This window comes from Vanellus vanellus (assembly GCF_965231255.1).
Source record: "Vanellus vanellus genome assembly, chromosome: 1".
NCBI classification, from domain to species: Eukaryota; Metazoa; Chordata; class Aves; order Charadriiformes; family Charadriidae; genus Vanellus; species Vanellus vanellus.
Window position 1 is genome coordinate 162,767,209 of NC_138905.1, and position 19,510 is coordinate 162,786,718.

A 19,510-nucleotide genomic window follows, 5' to 3' on the forward strand; every position below is an offset into this window, starting at 1 on the left:
AAGGAGAAATAAGTTTCTTAGAATTTCTACAGAGATTGTGAAGCCCATGATTTGGTTTGTCTAGAAGTGAAAAAGCGTCCAATAATGAAGTGATTTTTCTGTTTTCAGTGTGAGAAAGATATCAAGTATTCTTGGAATTTCTGTAGACAATGGTAAGATTTAATCAGGTTGAAGTCAGCTTGTATAAGACTGCTGTATTGAAAACTAAATCTGCTTGTGGCCTATCTTTTTAAACATGCTGCTCTTAAATTGCAAAATATACTGTATGTAAAGTATTCTGAAGCACTATTTTTCAATTTTCAGCTTCAAAACTCAATGAAACTGGTTGACTAATCCAGTAAATTACAACACTGGTATAGAAAAGAATTGTGTGCAGTAAAGCAATTATTTGAATTAACTGTATGTTCACTCTGTTCATCCTTTTATTTCCCAAAGCATATCTAACTGTCCTTTAAAATCTTTTAGCTCATTATCTGTAATACAAAGCAAGAGTTAGCATAATTGCACAAGACTTACCACATAGTCTAGTGGAAAATTGGAAAAAAAATCCCACCAATCCTCTCTATTTTTAAATGTGTTGTCATGCCTTTTTAAATATAAGAAATACAATTCTTTGATTTTAAAAAGTCAGAAAATTATATAGCTGTGCAAATTATATTTTTCCTTGTAATCAGTCTGCTACTACTTCATCATAATAATTTCTACATGTTTTTTGATATACAAAAGAAAGAGCTTTTACACTATGTGACTACACATTCAGTAAGGTAAAACACTTTGTGGATAGTAAGGTAAAACACTTTGTGGATAAAGACTGATTTAAAAAAAAAAAAATCTCTGGGAAATAAATAACATGGCTGTTTCTGGACCCTGTAAAAAGGTATTTCATACTTCCAGAATTTGGCAAAGTTTATTGATTTTTAGGAAACAGTGAGCTGAAAGATTTTAATAAATGCATGCTTATATAAAAAGAGACTTTCTGTTCTTTTCCATCTGAAGGAAATTATGAAGGAAGGTATCTCATTCAGATAACTTTGCATAAAGTGATAATAGTTTGGGTTTTTTTTTTAATGTTGGGCATTTAAAGAATATCAGGATATTATACCTTGTATTGACCGAGGTTTTACAAAGTGAAAATATGTTGCTCTGAAAGCTGTGTCAAATGTGAAATTGATTTTTATATCTTTGGTCTTGTTGTTGTCTTTTTGTTTAGTTGTCAGTTTGCCTGTATGGTGTGTTCAAAGTAGTTTTCAGAACTTGAATAAATTTTGTAGGTATCCTGTATGGGATATATACAGGAAGGATGTACCTGGTGGAAATAGTTGCTTTACTTGTTTCTAAAATCATGATTCTTTGGCAAGATAGTTATCTATAAATGTAAAGTATAAAATTAATTTCTTCCTTTCTAATTATTTAGGCAAGGAATAGAACTGAAGTGATATTTCACATCTCTGAGGAATTTCAGTATAGTTTTCTGCTTAAGTATGAAAGAAATTAGGCCCTTTGTTCAAATTTCTAAAGCATCTCAATACGACTACAAGAATTTAGATTTATGTGTGTATTGTTGGCGCTGGAGGAGAGGAGGATGCTCAGTAGAATAGTGACATGGAAACACACTGAAATACAGGAGATATACCCTTATCTGTAATAGCAGTGTATGATCACTGTCAAGCTTGTAGTCATTAGATATTATCCCATTTTTAGTTTTCTTAGGTGGTTTTAAATGCAGTTACTCTGCAGTACTGTGAATATATGGGTGCATGTTCATGTGTGTGTCCAGGCAGATGTCCATATTATATGTGGTAATTGTAGTTCCAGGTAGTAGTACATGTGAAAAATAGACTCCAGTATGTTAGTTAGACATGACGAATACAATATTAGCTTCTCTAAAGTAATGGCAAATTGAAACAAGCATAGTTTTTAGCATGTGTATGGAAAAGGCACTGCTAAATCAGTCTTTTAACTCAACCAAATTGAGTTTTCCTTTAAGTTTACATCCTGCCGAAAAGTTCTGTCTCTAGTAATAATGCGGAGTAATCAATCAATGACCTGTTTATTTGTTTGTTCTAAATTATTTATGTGGAGAACAAAATTCGAACTGTTTGGAAACCTGTCCATTGACTACAGTTTTTACTTAGTATTTATAATAAACCTTGCACTTTTCTTCTTATCGGAAGAGCAAACAAATTATTTCTTTAAAGAATATTTTTCTTGTCCTCAATGCAGTTCTCAAAATAGTCGTCATCTCTTGGTATCTTCAGCATTACCAAAACCACAGGCTAATTTAAGGATTTCTGGTCACCCAAAGGTGATTGCTATGAAAACGGATTTTTCTTTGCATTCCTTTAAGGAAAAGAACACTTTTACTAAAAGAAAAATATTTGGCAAATGGCTGTTGGATTAAAACTTGCTTCCAAATGCCAGTTGGTCCTTTCTGTCATTACAGAGGTGAAGGTTTTAGTTGGATTGAAACCAGAAAGAAAATACATGGGAGGGGGAAGAGGTAGAGGCAGAGAGAATGCAAAAGGTGATAGAGACGTATACTTCCTAACATAAAGATTGTATAAGTTCAAAGCAGCTGGTCATTATGGGTATGGATACGTGCTTCAGCCAGGGAAGCAAGAAAGTGCAGAAAGAAGTGGCCAGGTGTCATTATAAAAGAATATGCCATTTCTTCTGTTCTTTTCTTGGTCCCAACAACTTTGTCATGCTTGTTATTGATTAGTGATGCTAAGTTGACTGTAAATCTAACATGTAAATATGATCCAGGCCAAATTTTTATAAAGCAACCTGGGTACATTTATCAATCTGTTTCCTAAACATCAATGTTAGGGAATGTAAACAATATGTTATAACCAGTGCTGAAGGAGGATGTGATTTTAAAATTATTTAAATACAGTATGGGGCTAGAAGCCATAAATTATTGTCATTAAATATGGAGTTATTGCATGGTGTTGCTACAGAGCAGAATTAATTACTTGGGTCTTCAGCTGCATGTAAATACATGATTGTATTCCTCCAACTCTTAGTGTTTTGTGTTTTTGTAATGGTTGACTTACGATTGACTTTGAGATCGTTATAACATCGCTGAATTACCAGTACATATTTTCAGCTGTAACTCCATCCTACTGCAGTACTTATTTTGAGAATATATATGTGTATATATATAACTGTGTACATATATATACACATGTGTATGCATAGATACATATATATGAAACATCAAACATTTATTGTTTTAACTGCTATTTAATGCTTCTGTTGTTCACATTTGTACTTAATATATTTTATGATCTTGTGCAAATTATGTCAGAATAATTATATGCACATATTTGAAAAATATTTAAATGCATAAGAATTATTTTTCTGTATTGAATACTAACTTCTGCCAGGCTTTTTACTTGTTAATCTTTTCCTAGTTTGGCTTGTCTTTTGGAAATAAGAAACATTTAAATGAGTATATCCAGCACTTACACTTCATTTGGAATTTCTGTAGGCTATGGACATTCAGATGCAGATGTTCTTCACCAGTCTTTACTTGAAGCAAATATTGCCACTGAAGTTTGCCTTACAATTCTGGACACTCTATCATTATTCACAATGGCTTTTAAGGTTTGTTCTTGACTTGGTGTTAACATCTCCCATAATTATATTTTAGAAAAATATTTTTCAAAAATATTTTAAAATTATATTTATATTTTATAGTCTAGTAATATAGTATTGCATTTTTATAATTTCCAGTATTGTATTTCATTACTGTGTTATGTAAAAGCTGATAATGTCTCACAGCAAAATGCTTTGGCTTCAGTACGCATTGCACGCAGACTCCTTACTGATCAGTAGTAATCTATGGGAAAAGCTCCTTCCTCACCCTAATTTCCTAAAAATATTTCTAGAAACTTTAGGTCTACTTAATATAAAGCTCTACTGCTGTTCAGCGTGACCTGTACAGGCTGGAGAGTTGGGCAGAGAGAAACCTTATGAAAGTCTACAAAGGCAAGTGTAGGCTACTGCAGCTGGGGAGGAATAACTCCATGCATCAGTACAGGTTAGGGGCTGACCTGCTAGAGAGCAGCTTTGTGGAAAGGGACCTATGAGTCCTGGTGGACAACAGGATGACCATGAGCCAGCAATGTGCCCTTGTGGCAAAGAAGGTCAATGGCATCCTGGGGTGCACCAAGAAGAGTGTGGCCAGCAGGTCGAGGGAGGTTATCCTTCCCCTCTACGCTGCCCTGGTGAGGCCACATCTGGAGTATTGTGTCCAGTTCTGGGCTCCTTGGTTCAAGAAGCACAGGGAACTGCTGGAGAGGGTCCAGCAAAGGGCTACAAAGATGATTGGAGTACTGGAGCATCTTTCTTGCAGAATCATAGAATGGTTTAGATTGGAAAGGACCTTGAAGATCATCAAGTTCTAACCCCCCTGCCATGGGCAGGGGCACCTCCCACTAGACCAGGTTGCCCAAGACCGCATCCAGCCAGGCCTTGAACACCTCCAGGGATGGGGCCTCAACAACCTCTCTGGGCAACCTGTTCCAGTGCCTTACCACCCTCAAAGTGAAAAATTTCTTCCTAATGTTCAATCTGAACCTGCCCTCTTCCAGTTTAAAGCCATTCCTTGTCATCCTATCACTACATGCCCTAGTAAAACGTCCTTCCCCAGCTCTCCTGTAGGGCCCCTTTAGGTACTGGAAGGCCGCAATAAGATCTCCCCGGAGCCTTCTCTTCTCCAGGCTGAACAGCCCCAACTCTTTCAGCCTCTCCTCATAGGAGAGGTGCTCCAGCCCTCGGATCATCCTCGTGGCTCTCCTCTGGACACGGTCCATCAGGTCGATGTCCTTCTTCTGTTGGGGACTCCAGAGCTGGATGCAGTACTCCAGGTGGGGTCTCACCAGAGCAGAGTAGAGGGGCAGAATCACCTCCTTTGACCTGCTGGCCACACTTCTTTTGATGCAGCCCAGGATACAGTTGGCCTTCTGGGCTGCGATCGCACACTGCTGGCTTATGTTGAGCTTCTTGTCAATCAGCACCCCCAGGTCCTTCTCCTCAGGGCTGCTCTCCAGCCATTCCCCGCCGAGCCTGTATTTGTGCGACTCAGATGTAAGACCTTGCACTTGGCCTTGTTGAACTGCATGAGGTTGGCTTGGGCCCACCTCTCCAGCCTGTCCAGGTCCCTCTGGATGGCATCCCTCCCCTCCAATGTGTCTACCTCGCCAAACAGCTTGGTATCATTGGCAAACTTGCTGAGGGTGCATTCAACCCCACTGTCCGTGTCGCCGACAAAGATGATGAACAGTACAGGCCCCAGTACTGACCCCTGAGGAACGCCACTCGTCACTGCTCTCCACTTGGACATCGAGCCGTTGACCGCAACTCTTTGAGTGCGACCATCCAGCCAGTTCTTTATCCACCAAGCGGTCCATTTTTCAAATCCATGACTCTTCAATTTAGAGACCAGGATATCATGTGGGACAGTGTCAAATGCTTTGCACAGGTTCAGGTAGAGGACATCAGTTGGTCTTCCCTTGTCCACTGCTGCTGTAAACCCTTCGTAGAAGGCCACCAAATTTGTCAGGTATGACTTGCCCTTGGTGAAGCCATGCTGGTTGTCACCAGTCACCTCCATGTTTTCTATGTGCCTCGGCAGAGTTTCCAGGAGGATCTGCTCCATGATCTTGCCAGGCACAGAGGTGAGACTGACTGGCCTATAGTTCCCTGGGTCTTCCTTGTTTCCCTTTTTGAAAATAGGGATTATGTTTCCCCTTTTCCAGTCAGCAGGAACCTCGCCAGACCACCATGACTTCTCAAATATGATGGCTAGTGGCTTAGCGATCTCATCTGCCAGTTCCCTTGGGATCTGGGATGTATCTCATCAGGTCCCATGGACTTGTGCACCTTCAGATTCCTCAGGTGGTCTCGCACTTGATCTTCATCTACAGTGGGTGGTTATCCATTTTCCCAATCCTCGCCTTTGCATTCTGCGTCATGGGCAGTGTGGCTGCAGTCCTTGCCAGTGAAGACTGAGTCAAAAAAGTCATTGAGTACCTCAGCTCTGTCCCTGTCCTGGGTAACCAGTTCTTGCGTTTTCTTCCAGAGAGGGCCCACATTTTCTGTAATCTTTCTTTTCTCGCTGCCATACTTAAAGAAGGGTTTTTTGTTTATCTTTATGTCCCTGGCCAGATTTAGTTCTGTCTGGGCTTTAGCTTGTTTAACCCAATCCCTGGCTGCTCGAACGATTCCTCTGTATTCCTCCCAGGCTACCCGCCCCTGTTTCCACTCCCTATAGGCCTCCTTTTTCCTTTTGGTCATGTCCAGGAGCTCCTTATTCATCCATGCAGGCCTCCTGGCTTTTCTGCCTTCCTTCCTCTTTGTAGGGATGCATCGCTCCTGAGCTTGGAGGAGGTAGTCCTTGAATATTAACCAACTTTCTTGGGCCCCTCTTCCCTCCAGCGCTTCATCCCATGGCATCATACCAAGCAGATTCTTCAAGAGGCCAAAGTTAGCTCTCCCAAAGTCAAGGGTAGGTGAGCCTGCTGCACACCTTCCTCGCTGCCTCGAGGATCTCGAACTGGGCCATTCATGGTCACTACAGCCCAGGCTACCCTTGAGTTTGACACTGTCTACCAGTCCCTCCTTGGTAAGAACAAGGTCCAGCATAGCTCCTCTCCTCATTGGCTCCTCAACCACTTGGAGAAGGAAGTTGTCCTCAATGCAATCCAAGAACCTCCTGGATTGCCTATGCCTGTCTGTGTTACCCTTCCAACAGGGTGGTTGAATTCACCCATGAGAACCAGGGTCTGTGAACGTGATGCTGTCCCTATCTGTCTATAGAGGGCTTCATCCACTTGGTCTTCTTGGTCGGGTGGCCTGTAGCAGACCCCCACTGTAATGTCCCCTGCTCCCAATTTCCCTTTAATCCTGACCCAGAGGCTCTCAGTTGGCTCTTTATCCATCCCTAGCCTGAGGTCCATGCATTCCAGCTGCTCATTAACATATAAGGCAACACTACCTCCACGTCTCCCTTGCCTGTCTCTCTTGAAGAGCCTGTAGCCTTCCATGGCAACACTCCAGTCGTAGGATTCATCCCACCAAGTTTCTACGATGCCAATGAGATCGTAGCCTTGGAGGCATGCACACATCTCTAGCTCCTCCTGTTTGTTCCCCATGCTACATGCATTTGCATAGAGGCACTTCAGCCATATCTTCGTTGAAGCTGACTTGACTGGAACAGCTCTAATTACTTTGCGCTACTCTCCAGGCGGCATTCCTTTGCTGTGTATTAACGGTGCCTCCCCATTGGCTCTTGTTGGTCCAGGAGCTCCTGGCTCGTCTACGTAAGACTATGAGCATGCTGCAGCGTAGCCAGCACATATTGGAGCGAATGGCTGCAGGCTCTCACCAGCACCCCGTTCCTCTTTCCTTGGTACAACATCCCTTGGCTGATCACAGGCAAACCCGATAATACCTTCTTCCCCTGACGAATCTAGTTTAAAGCCCTGTTAATGAGCCCTGCTAATTTGGGGGCAAAAACCCTTCTCCCCCTTTGAGTGAGCCAATCCCCGTCTGCTGCCAGGAGGCCTGGTGCTGCATAGTCCATTCCATTGTTGAAAACCCCAAAATTGTGGTGGTGACAATTATGAGAAAAGGCTGAGGGACTTGAGGATTTTTAGTCTGGAGAAGAGAAGACTGAGGATCTTATCAATGCTTATAATACTTGAAGGAAGGGTGCCAGGAGCATGGGAGCAGTCTTTCTTCAGTGGTGCCCAGTGATAAGACAAGAGGTAACAGGCACAAACTTGAACATAGGAAGTTCCATCTAAACATGAGGAGGAACTTCTTTACTTTGAGGGTGGCAGAGCACTGGAACAGGCTGCCCAGAGTGGAGTCCTGTGGTGGAGTCTCCTACTATGGAGACGTTCAAAACCCGCCTGGATGTCGTCCTGTGCAACTTGCTGTAGGTGAACCTGCTCTGGCTGGGGGGGATGACTTAGATCATCTCCAGAGGTCCCTTCCAACCCCTATCATTCTGTGAAAATCATAATTCATAATTGGACACTACCAGACTTTTATATTGAACTTGGCTTCTTCCTACATTAAGTCACTCACTAATTAACAGCAATTTGTGTGTGTTCCTTTTCTGTAACTTTATTTCAGTGTGTCCACTAATAAGACTTCTTTTTAGTTGTATTGGTTACTGTAGCTCTCCTGTGGAATCTTTTTATAGCATGCCCACTTTCATACCCCTCCTGTTTGTTTTTTTGATCTTTTCCAAACATTAAAGGTGAACCTATCAAAAGGAGAGATGATAGCTCTAGCTTGTTTCTCCCCTAATTAGAGCAGTATATCCAGATCCTTGCTTGAAGATTCAAATTTAGTGTCTTATCTTTAATCTAGTTATGAAAACATGAGCTTATTTATAATGAGATTCCTTTTATCAGTAATGTAATTAGATAGAGTTTAGAACCAGTTCTGTCCACAGACTTCCTGACAGAATTGAAAATGGAGATACATAGCTTTAAAGATTTAAAGAAGAATGAACACTAATCTTTTTGTTATCGGCCGCCCATCATCCTTGGAATGACAGACTTAAAGGTTATGTGTATATAGTATGTTGAGAAAGTAGGTAAGAGTGTATCAGAATAGTTTACAAGATCCAAACAAAACAGGCAGGAGAATTAGGAGCTTTTATTCAATCAACTGCACTAAAATACGTAGAATCATAGAATGGTTTGAGTTGGAAAGGACCTTGAAAGATCATCTAGTCCAACCCCGCTGCCACATGCAGGGACATCTTCCACTAGATCAGGTTGCTCAAAGCCCCATCCAACCTGACCTTGAAAACTTGCCACGATGAGTCATCCACAAGTACTCTAGGCAACTTAATCCAGTGTCTCACCACCCTCAGGGTAAAGAACTTCGCACGGGCCCACTTCTCATGCCATGGATGGCATGCTAGCGGGAAGCCTCTAGCAAGTCAACTGTACCACTCAGCTTGGTATTGTCTGCAAACTTGCTGAGAGTGCACTTAATCCCACTGTCTATGTCATTGATGAAAATGTTAAGTAGTACTGGTCTCAATATGGACCCTTGAGGGACACCACTCGTTACTAGTTTCCCCTTCGACATTGAGCCATTGAGTGTAACTTTGGATGCAGCCATATAGACAATTCCTTATGCTTCTAACGGTCCATTCATCAAACCCATATGTTTCTAATTTAGTGGCAAAAATGTTGTGGGGAACAATATCAAAGGCCTTACAGAAGTCCAGATAGACCACATCCATAGCCCTTCCTTGTCCACTGATGCAGTTACTCCATCATAAAAGGCCACTAGATTAGTAATACCAATTTGCTTCTTCTGGGAATAATTAGCATGTTATATAGAAGGCCAGACAACTTTTTTTTTCCTCAAGGTCATCTTTCGCTAGTGGGGATCCAGATCTGTTATCTATTACAACAGGGAAATCACAAGTTACATCTATTTCTTGGTAGAATTTTAACTGAATTCCTACTACTCTAGGTGGTTTTAGTGAACTACCTACCTCTGATGTTGGGACATCTGAAGAAAGGTTATTATATCAATTTCCGTATAAGGATAGGGGTTTGCAAAACAATGTTTCATTATTTTTCTATAAATCTGGGAAGAGTAAGCCTTAGCATCTTTCAGAACTTGCGGTTAGATGTTTAGGTTTGGGTCATGTACATATACTGTTTCAAGAAATAAAACTTTTTCCTGTGACCAAATAGTCGGACTAGCTTATATCCAACCATTTATATCTAACTTCCTCTGAGATGGCCTGCCTGTGGCTTCACTGCATAGCATTTGGAGATCTTTGGCCTCTTGCAAGCATTTGTATCTATTCATCCACAAAGCTTTAAACCACGCTGAGTTCATCTGGTCTGCAAGTCACATTGTCAGAATCACTTTCAATGGGAGGACTGCCTCCTTCAATTTTTTAGTATTGAGGAACACCCAAAATGCCTAGGGCTATGCTGAAGTTCTTTAGCCTGAAGAATTTCTCCTGTGTCTCTATGAATAGAAAAAGAGACATCTGCAGTTAGATGTCTTTTCCATGCTTGAGAGAGTTTAAGGCATGCTACAAGACCCCAGGTCTATACTGGGCCTCAAGAATATTTAAAAAAAATAATAATGTTAAAATAGATTCTTTGAGTTAATATTACCTTAAAACTTACTTGAGATAGTAATGGAGCTGCCTTGCAGCATACCATTTGGATGCCTGTATATAGTGATGAGAAGGAAGAGCGGAGTGTGTAGAGGGGAGTTGCAGAAGGTGCAAGACCTGGTATTATCACGTTGGAGGGCCAGCGGAGTCAGAAGGAGCAATACTTAACATGATCCTCTCAGTTCTGGACTCCCTGGACTGGATTGAGCAGTCCCTGAATTGATTATCCTGTTATGGTGTTTTGTAAAGGGAGAGACCTCATGGTTTTGTCCCAGAGTCCCATGCGAACCTAGTGCATATGCTCAGTGGACAAAGGGAGAAAACAGGTCACCAGAGCAAATCAGAAGCCATATGAACTGTTGAAAGTAGATGTACAGCCAGAACCTGTGCTAGAGAAATTGATGGAGACCAGACTTTTTAAAAAGTTTGGATGGAAGGCAGCTGTTGGTGATGCAGAGATGAAGAGTAACCCTGTGTATTGCATGCCTCAGAATGAGTTCTGGCATATTGATGCAGATTAAACTCTGAAAAGTAACTATTATCTTCGTCCTTAAGAGTCCTTTCAGTTTCAGTTCTAGGACAGTAATGAAAGATGGTGAGTGGGTGGGGGTTTGGTTTCAGGGGAGTTTTTTTGAGAGCATTGTAGTAGGAGGTACTGCTATGAGAAAATTCCACTGTCTGAGCTGCTAAAGCCACTGTAACAAAACTGTATTAATACTTTGAGTGTGCCTCTCAAAGAACTGTTAATAGTAATGGATTTAATTATCAGCTGTTAAAAACAATTGTGTTCTGTAAGTATTCAGAAGCCAACTCGTTCTTTACAAGCAAGATTAATGAAATGTTAGAAATATCTAATTAAAATGTAGTTTGAATTATTAAACATCTTGGTAATACTATGTAGATGTGGGTTGTTTTTTTTTTTTTAATTTGCTGCTTTTGGATGATCTGTGTATGTTCTTAGAATAGTAGAAATGTATCACTGTACAATACTCCTAAATTCTCACTATCAATTTAAAGAATCAACTACTGACTGATCATGGGCATAATCCACTGATGAAGAAAGTATTTGATGTGTACCTCTGCTTCCTTCAAAAGAATCAGTCTGAAACAGCATTGAAAAACGTCTTCATAGCTTTAAGGGCACTTATTTTTAAGGTAAGAAGTTTAAAAATAATTAATCTTCAAGTACTTATCCAGTTCTTTAGTCAACAGTATGCTATGTAAAACTTTAAGAACTAAAATCCCAAATTAAAACTGATCTGATCCCAACAGTGTGGAATGCTTGTCCTTTGAATTGCTGTAAAAATCCTTTTGGATCATGAACTACTATAACCGTATTTTTTCCACAGTTTTGGAATATTAATATATTTGTATTTTTCTTGACATGCTTATTTTATCAAGAACTTAAGCTGGTTTTAATGAATAACTTCTTTCTTTTCTACTTTCTCTTCAGTTTCCTTCTACGTTTTATGAAGGTAGAGCTGATATGTGTTCTGCACTCTGCTATGAAATTCTGAAGTATTGTAATTCCAAACTGAGTTCAATTCGTACTGAAGCTTCACAGTTACTGTACTTCTTAATGAGAAATAATTTTGATTACACAGGGAAGAAGTCTTTTGTTAGGACACATCTGCAAGTTAGTATACTTTCTTTATTTTTCATTTTTTAGATATTCTATTTGTAGATGCACAGTTAGATACCAATGTGCAAAGCCCTGTCAGATAAAGACATAAAAGACATTATTTTGGGTTCAAGAAAGGTTGGTACTATTCTTAGAGTAAGCAGATGTCAATAAAAGTATGTTCAATACAAGGAAATACTTACAAACAATTGGATGGCCCTGTGTTTTGTAGGAAATAAAATTTTATTTGTCAGTAGCAAATGTTCTGTTTTGTAGATGTTGATTGTTAAATGTCATACCCTGTTGCGTCTGAAGAAGAAAACAGTGGAGCAAAAGCATGTAAAAGTCCAAAATATAACAAATACATTGACAATTGTGTGTCCTGACAAAGCTGGGAACAATAGTTTACTACTTGTAGGACCTCTGGCTAGTTTTCACCTAGCAGTGAGTCTTTAGAGCAGAGGATGCGTGTGCATTAAATTTACACAAGCCTGTTTTTTCTTGCCTAAGTTGCTGTACAAATAACTTCAAAAAAAATCAAATATCATTTTAATTATGGGAATAATCTTTCAGTTAAAGAGAACAATCCTTTGTAATTGCTTCATAGGTACATCTCAAGGGTATTTCAGGAAATATGCACTAACAATATGTTTGTTTCTGTCAAGGTTATTATTTCAGTAAGCCAGTTAATTGCTGATGTCGTTGGAATTGGAGGAACTAGATTTCAGCAGTCTCTTTCCATCATCAATAATTGTGCAAATAATGACAGGATTATAAAGGTCTGGTTTTATTCTTCTTTCCATACTGTAGAAGGATGCTTGAAAACTTTCATAGCATCTTATGCAATTATGTTTAAACTTTTTTTTATGCAAAGAATAGAAAAAGATAGCTAACTTAACTTTTCCATGTTTTAGCACACTACATTCCCTTCTGATGTTAAGGATTTAACAAAACGGATTCGTACAGTACTGATGGCTACAGCTCAGATGAAGGAGCATGAGAATGATCCAGAAATGCTTGTAGACCTCCAGTACAGTTTGGCAAAGTCTTATGCTAGTACACCTGAACTAAGGAAGACGTGGTTAGACAGCATGGCAAGGATCCATGTTAAAAATGGAGATCTTTCAGAGGTGAGAGAAAAAAATTAAACTAGTTTTAGCTTCGTAATAAGCTTAAGCTTATCTTTCTTGAAATTGAATGTACTTGAAATTGTTAGTCTGTAATATAATAAGCATTTTAAATGAATTTTGAATTGTTAGCAGATTAGATTCAATGGCTGATAAGTTTTTGTCCTATCCAAGTACATCTGTAAGTATGTAATTCAATGTAAGTACATCTGATTAGTTATGGAAGATATATGTCTAACTACTGTAGCTGACACACTACTAAGCCAGGAATACTCATTGTAAACCATGGAAGACACCGACCTTCTACTTAAAAATATCTTTGTTATCAGTTGTAAAAACACAGCCATTCCTTGAATTCCTCTCCAGTTGCCTTTACAGAATTAGCTTGTTTCTATTCCAGACTGCTTACTAAAAAGCTCCTAATGTTCTTAAAATTGACAAATCGCAATCTTTTTGATTGAAAAAAGAAAGCTGATTTCACTGTGCTGTTAAAATTCTTAATTCTAGAAAAAATGGGAGTTGGGAGTGGGGATTTTTCTATGTCTTGATATAAGTATTTTGTCAGCATACAGAATGAATTTTGTCTCTTTCTGGAAGTTTGTTCCATGTGAAAGTAAATCATGTTGCATTACATCATTGAATTTCATAAACATGTCTGTTAAACTTAACATTGTGTAAACAAGTAAATATCTCCAAGAAATAGCTGCTATCTTACTCATGTCTTAGAAGCAAAGAATTCTAGTACTATACGGTAGCAACACAGAAGGCATATACAATAATCTGTTATTAGCTTGTATTTTGAAGGAAACAAATTAAGCCCTCTCAGAAGACAAGCCCTTCTAGTCCTTTTCAGGTCTGCTTTTAATTTTTTCATTAAAAACTGAGAATCTTTGACTGTATGACTAGATGAGGACCTTTGTAAATCACCAAACTCAACCCCATAGAAAGCATGAATTAGAGAGAATATCTAACAGATACTTACCTTTTTCCTTCACCTCCATTGTCTGAGATTCTGCAATGTCCATGTGTAAACTGTTCAACTGAGAATTACAGTTAGAGTAACACTTTGCTGTAGGCCTAAACCTTTTTAGTAAAAGAAGAATCTTGAATCTTTTTGTTGTCCTTCCCGAGAAGAAAAGTGTTCAGTGCCAACTTCATAAAACATCTCAAATATTTGAAGACAACTCTCTTCCTCTTTTTTTTTCTTCTGTTTTCTGGACTACACCAACCAGACTTTTTTATTTTCCTGCTTTCAAATGGTCTGTCACTGTTTTGTGTTTTGTTTTTGTTTTTGTTTTTGTTTTTGTTTTTGTTTTTGTTTTTGTTTTTGTTTTTGTTTTTGTTTTTGTTTTTCCCCTGCATTTTTCTTGGTTTGGAGCCAAAAGGCAGACAAAACAGGTTAGCAAAAGAACCATCAAATGTTGAGTAGAATAATGAATAGCTCTTAATAGCTCACATCACACTTAAAATACATCCCAAAACCAGATACACCTGTTTTTATTATAGCATGGTGTTCCTACCTTGTAATTTGTGATCTGTGGTCACTCTCAGATTGTGTACTGCTGTCCATGCTACTCAGTGCTCTGGTAAAGGAGTGAGTGCTCTTGCACGGTTATTGTTTTGCATAAATGAGGTGGAGAATTCTTACACCAGTCATAGGACATTGCAAAGCAGCAAAAAGGAAAACGAAATATATTATCTCAGGCTAGGATTCTTCCTGTATACTTTGTTTTTAGTAGTTCTATTATAATTGTAATTTATAATATTGTTACTATTTCTGTTTTAGGCGGCAATGTGCTATGTCCATGTAGCAGCACTGGTTGCAGAATATCTCACACGAAAAGGTATGATTTTGAAATCTTACTTTAATGTTTCTAGTTTTTCCTTATAGTTTAGGAAAAGCAATAGTTTCCCTGAGGAAGTCATAGGCATTTCATTGTTCGCAAAGGACAAAATTCTGACCTAACCTGATAGCATACTCACATACTGCACATCTAAGGGGCAGCATTTCAGATGAAGGTAAAGTAAAATTTTTAAGAAAGTAAAAATTTTAATTTTACATCAGAGCTGCTAATAGCTGAAGTCATACACTTTCTAAAGCAAACTTATCAGTGAATATTCTTGTTCAATAAGTAGTCTCTCACTGCATATAGAATCATAGAGTGGTTTAGGTTGGAAAGGACCTTGAAGGTCATCGAGTTCCAACCCCCCTGCCATGGGCAGGGACACCTCCCACTAGACCACGTTGCCCAAGGCCACGTCCAGCCTGGCCTTGAACACCTCCAGGGATGAGGCCTCAACAACTTCTCTGGCAACCTGTTCCAGTGCCTCACCACCCTCAAAGTGAAAAATTTCTTCCTAATGTTTAATCTGAACCTGCCCTCTTCTAGTTTAAAGCCATTCTCCCTCGTCCTATCACTACATGCCCAGCTCTGCTGTAGGCCCCCTTTAGGTACTGGAAGACCACTATAAAGTCTCCCTGGAACCTTCTTTTAGGGAAACCTGGCGTTGCCAGAGAAGTCAAAATAAATTTATACAAATTTTCAAATGCTAAGTCAGTGATGGTGCTCAGAATACTTCACCTGTCTTGGTGGTCTGTGCTAGCAGCTGTCTGTAAAAGTGAGTTTCTGATGACCCTTGAGAGAGATGAAAGATCTACTCTATAGGATCAGATGAGTCCTCGGTCAGGGATTTGAGAAAATAAAAGATTATACGGCTTTTATTAAGAAAAGTGGATCCTAGAAGAAAATTTCAGAAATCTGTTAAGACTGATTCTGATGTTGAGCTAGTGTTTTGCTTTTGTAGGCAGAAAAATTGATGTTCACAGCTTTTTAGCTTCGCCTTTGCATGACAGTTCAAAATGAAGCAAAGTCATGGTTGATATGCCAGGGCCTGTTCATGTACACAGTTCCAGCCTGACTTCGTGCCAGTTTAATTAAAAACTGTAAAAGTTACCTTGATTACCTTAGAGTTAGGGTGGTGTAGACTAGACACAGGTTTAAGATAAAATAGGAAGATTCAAACACTACTTATTTTGGTAGGTAATAGTCCAGATATTAACATTTGTGCTTTTCTAAAACCTTACACAGTACTGTGAGGTCTAGCATTTTAATCATGCAGTGGGAGGCTGGATTTTTTTTTTGTTTGTTTATTAATTTGGTGGCAAGTATGTTTAAATATGGCTTATGCCTTATCCAGAATCACAAAATGGGCGAATGTTATCCTGATGAGGAAAAGTAAATTTGTCTTTTTTTCTTTTTCAATGACAGGGATGTTTAGGCAAGGTTGTACTGCTTTCAGAGTAATCACACCTAATATAGATGAAGAGGCTTCAATGATGGAGGATGTTGGAATGCAAGATGTTCACTTCAATGAAGTAAGTAAACATAAGAGTGTTAGAATTGCTGCACATTGAAGTGCTGTTTGTTTTTCCAAGTTTTGTGTTTAAATCTGGAGGCTGACTAATATGATGGATATTATCATTGCTTTCTTAGCTGCTATTCTTAACCTAAAACTGAAATAAAAAAATTCTGTGAGCTGTCCCAGCTTGAGAGAATTTACTATCTATGTATATTTTAAATAAAGCACTAGCAAATCAACTCAACACCACTATTGGAATAAAAGTAAGCAAAATGGGTTTTTAAGCTAGTTGACTGGATGAACACTAATGTGGCCTATTTATTAGAGTTAACAAGATCTGTTTCTTTTTTAACCTGACTTTCATTTAGATTGTTACTACACCAGCAATCATGAAAATGTATTCACTGGGTTTTGCTGGTTTACAGTTTCCCTAAGCAAATATGCCATGACAATGAAAGTGGTTTTACTGACACGAAACTTGTGTCATAGTTGTTTTTTTCTAGCTTAAGTTTCACTCCTTGTGTCTTCACTGATCCATCTGTGCTGGCTCTACAGTGATTTTTACTACTAAGGAGCCTATATGAAAAGATTATGAATAATCTTGCTCATTAAGAGCTACATCTACACTATATATTTGCCAGTATAGGTGAGTGAGGGAGGGAGGGAGGGACAAACCACTACTTGCAGTAGCTGTGTTGGAAAAATCACTGTTGTGTAAGCATAATTGTACAACAAAAAATATTTTTCTTTTGTGTTTTAGTTTGTATATGGCCAAGGTGTATGACAAAATTATTTCACTGTGCAAATCGTGACTATACTAACAGATTCAGGAGGAACAGATGAAAGACTTCATGTTTTAAGCCTGGGTTTAGGCCTAGGGTACCTGGGCTTACTTACCTGAGTTCTGGTACTGCTTTGCTCTGTAGTTTTAAGACAAAATTTGTCGACTTGCCTGTTTCTGGAAAGTCAGGAGTTGGAATTACTTGAAATGAGAAATATATATATAGTGGGTTTTATTGCCAAGGAAACCCAATAGCAGATTGCTTTTTTTGAATTTACGTGCTATGTTCTTTAAATCACCGATTCTCCTGATCCAGCATGGGATTTAGGAAGCAGCAGAATGTAAGGTGCTCTCAGTGAGCCAAGATTTGAGTTTCTAGTGACTACTGTTGATGGAAACTTTTGTTAGAAATTCTTGTCAGTGTCTACCTGACAAACCGCATCAGAGCTAAATTCTTTTGTATTTTTTAAGTTGGAATGTCTTTATTCATTTTCTCATTAGTCAGTCCCAGCAAAAAGAATATACTGCCTTTTTCTGGGTCATTGAACCCTACACAAATTTATTTCCATCTCTCAGTATTTCCATGGAACCGAAGTAAGCCAAGAGTGAAATTATAAGCCTGTGGAGCTTGCAAAAGGATCAAACCTTGCCAAATTTCATTTTTCCCTGCATGCAACCCTTTTTAAACTTAACTGTGTAGTACTCTGATTGAATATTGAAAAAAGTTACTATTTTCCAGATAACTTCTTATAGTTCACCCCAGGAAGAGTAATAATAGGGAAGAACTGTTTGGTTTTTAGTAGACTAAAAATCCTGGATAAATGAAGAGGACCGGTATTCTACAGAAGTACTCAAAAACAGGTAGTCTAGTTGCTTCATGAATAGGAACATGTTCATATATGGAGTGTTTCCTCAGTATGTTCTTATGCAAGCAAAACAGTATTAGTAAAAAAAAAAAAAATGACAGAAGAACTGGGTACAGAAATCAGAAAGCAGAAACAGATCTTTCAAGCTGTACTTTACTACTACTCACCAAAACGATGCTCTGATGGGAATTCTTCCTATACGTGATAACAAGAATCATGTGGAATTTCTTTCTTAAAACTTGGAATTTCCCTGAATGCTAGTTACTTTAGACTTAAATCTCCAAAAGAGTAATTACAAGTATGGGGGGTCAGGGGAGATCCCTCTATGTTTCTAAAAAGGGCAAAACGTCTTTTATATTCTCCAGTTTATATAAAGTCTTCCTAATCAAGTGAAATTTGTTGTAAAACTTCATGTAGTTTCTCATTTAAAAAATTGAGTTTTTTAAGATTCTCAATTTAATTCTCATTTTAAAAGAATTCTCTCTCAGGCCAGCATTACTCTGACTCGTTTCCTAAACTAGCCAATCGAAAAAAACAACAGTTTGTTTGTTTGTTTTTTAACAAAGTTACTCTGTGTGTTTCATTAAAACAGTTGTTTACCCAGACAGCCTATTCAGCAGTACAAGTCAAATTCTCCTTGCAGAACTAAAAAGCTTCTGGGTATCAGAAGTAGGAAAGTAAAAGCCTGAAACCTGATATCCTTTCCATGCTAGACTTTGCTGCAAGCAACCTGTCTGAGAGAGATCTGAACTGTGGCTAACAGGTCTATGGCAGGTGCCAGATTCCATGCAGATTAAGGTTGGAAACAATTTCATTCAGATTTGTTGGTTTTTTGTTTCCAAAATAAACTCTGCCAGAGTACAGCACCACTACGGATATTAAGTCCACCTCTACCTTCCTGTTTGTTTTTATGGTCTCTTGTTGGCTATGACTTTCCACAAGAGGAATTATTCTAACTTGCAGATTGGTACATGAAAGAGCTTCACAGCTCAGATGGTATTATAACCCTTGTAAGTGATCAACATGCAGTGTAATTCAATATATTAAAGCACTTTATGAAAAACAAAAATAGGTACTTGCCCAAACATACAAAATACTTTAAGTATGGTGATGAAGGCTGGTGCTCTTCAGGGGTACTCAGACATATTGTTTAACGTCTTCATTAGCGATCTAGGTCATGGGATACAGCATATCATCAAATTTGTGGATGAAACTAAATGGAGGGGGAGTGACTGATATGTCATGGTGCAGAGCTGCCATTTAGAGGGACCTTAAACTGAAAGAACACAGAAGCATCTCAAAGTTCTACAGTGAACAAGTGCAAAGCCTTGCATCTGTGAAAAAAATCACCCAGTGTCTCAGTACGGGCTGGGTATGGACTGGCTGGGCAGCAGCTCCGCAGAAAGACCTGGGAGTTCTGCTGGACAAAAGCTTGGATGAGAATCGGCAGTGTAGCCTTGTGGCAACAAGGGCCAACTGCATGCTGGGCTGTATCAGAAAGGGCATAGAGTCAAGGAGTGGAGGGAAGTGGGTTTTCCTCCTCCTACTTGACAGTTGTTGTGCCCCATCAGTAATCTT

At 38.9% G+C, this 19,510-nt stretch overlaps 1 protein-coding gene across 1 annotated transcript in view; it reads left to right on the forward strand.

Annotated features, from left to right (window-relative positions):
* Positions 1 to 19,510, forward strand: part of DOCK9 (dedicator of cytokinesis 9) — a 110,886-nt gene that overhangs the window by 77,347 nt on the left and 14,029 nt on the right. Inside the window, exons 39-45 of the mRNA XM_082484944.1 lie at positions 3,494 to 3,609; positions 11,195 to 11,332; positions 11,631 to 11,813; positions 12,464 to 12,577; positions 12,713 to 12,928; positions 14,712 to 14,769; positions 16,195 to 16,301. Of these exons, the coding sequence (XP_082341070.1) occupies positions 3,494 to 3,609; positions 11,195 to 11,332; positions 11,631 to 11,813; positions 12,464 to 12,577; positions 12,713 to 12,928; positions 14,712 to 14,769; positions 16,195 to 16,301 (932 nt within the window). The remainder of the gene's footprint in view (positions 1 to 3,493; positions 3,610 to 11,194; positions 11,333 to 11,630; positions 11,814 to 12,463; positions 12,578 to 12,712; positions 12,929 to 14,711; positions 14,770 to 16,194; positions 16,302 to 19,510) is intronic.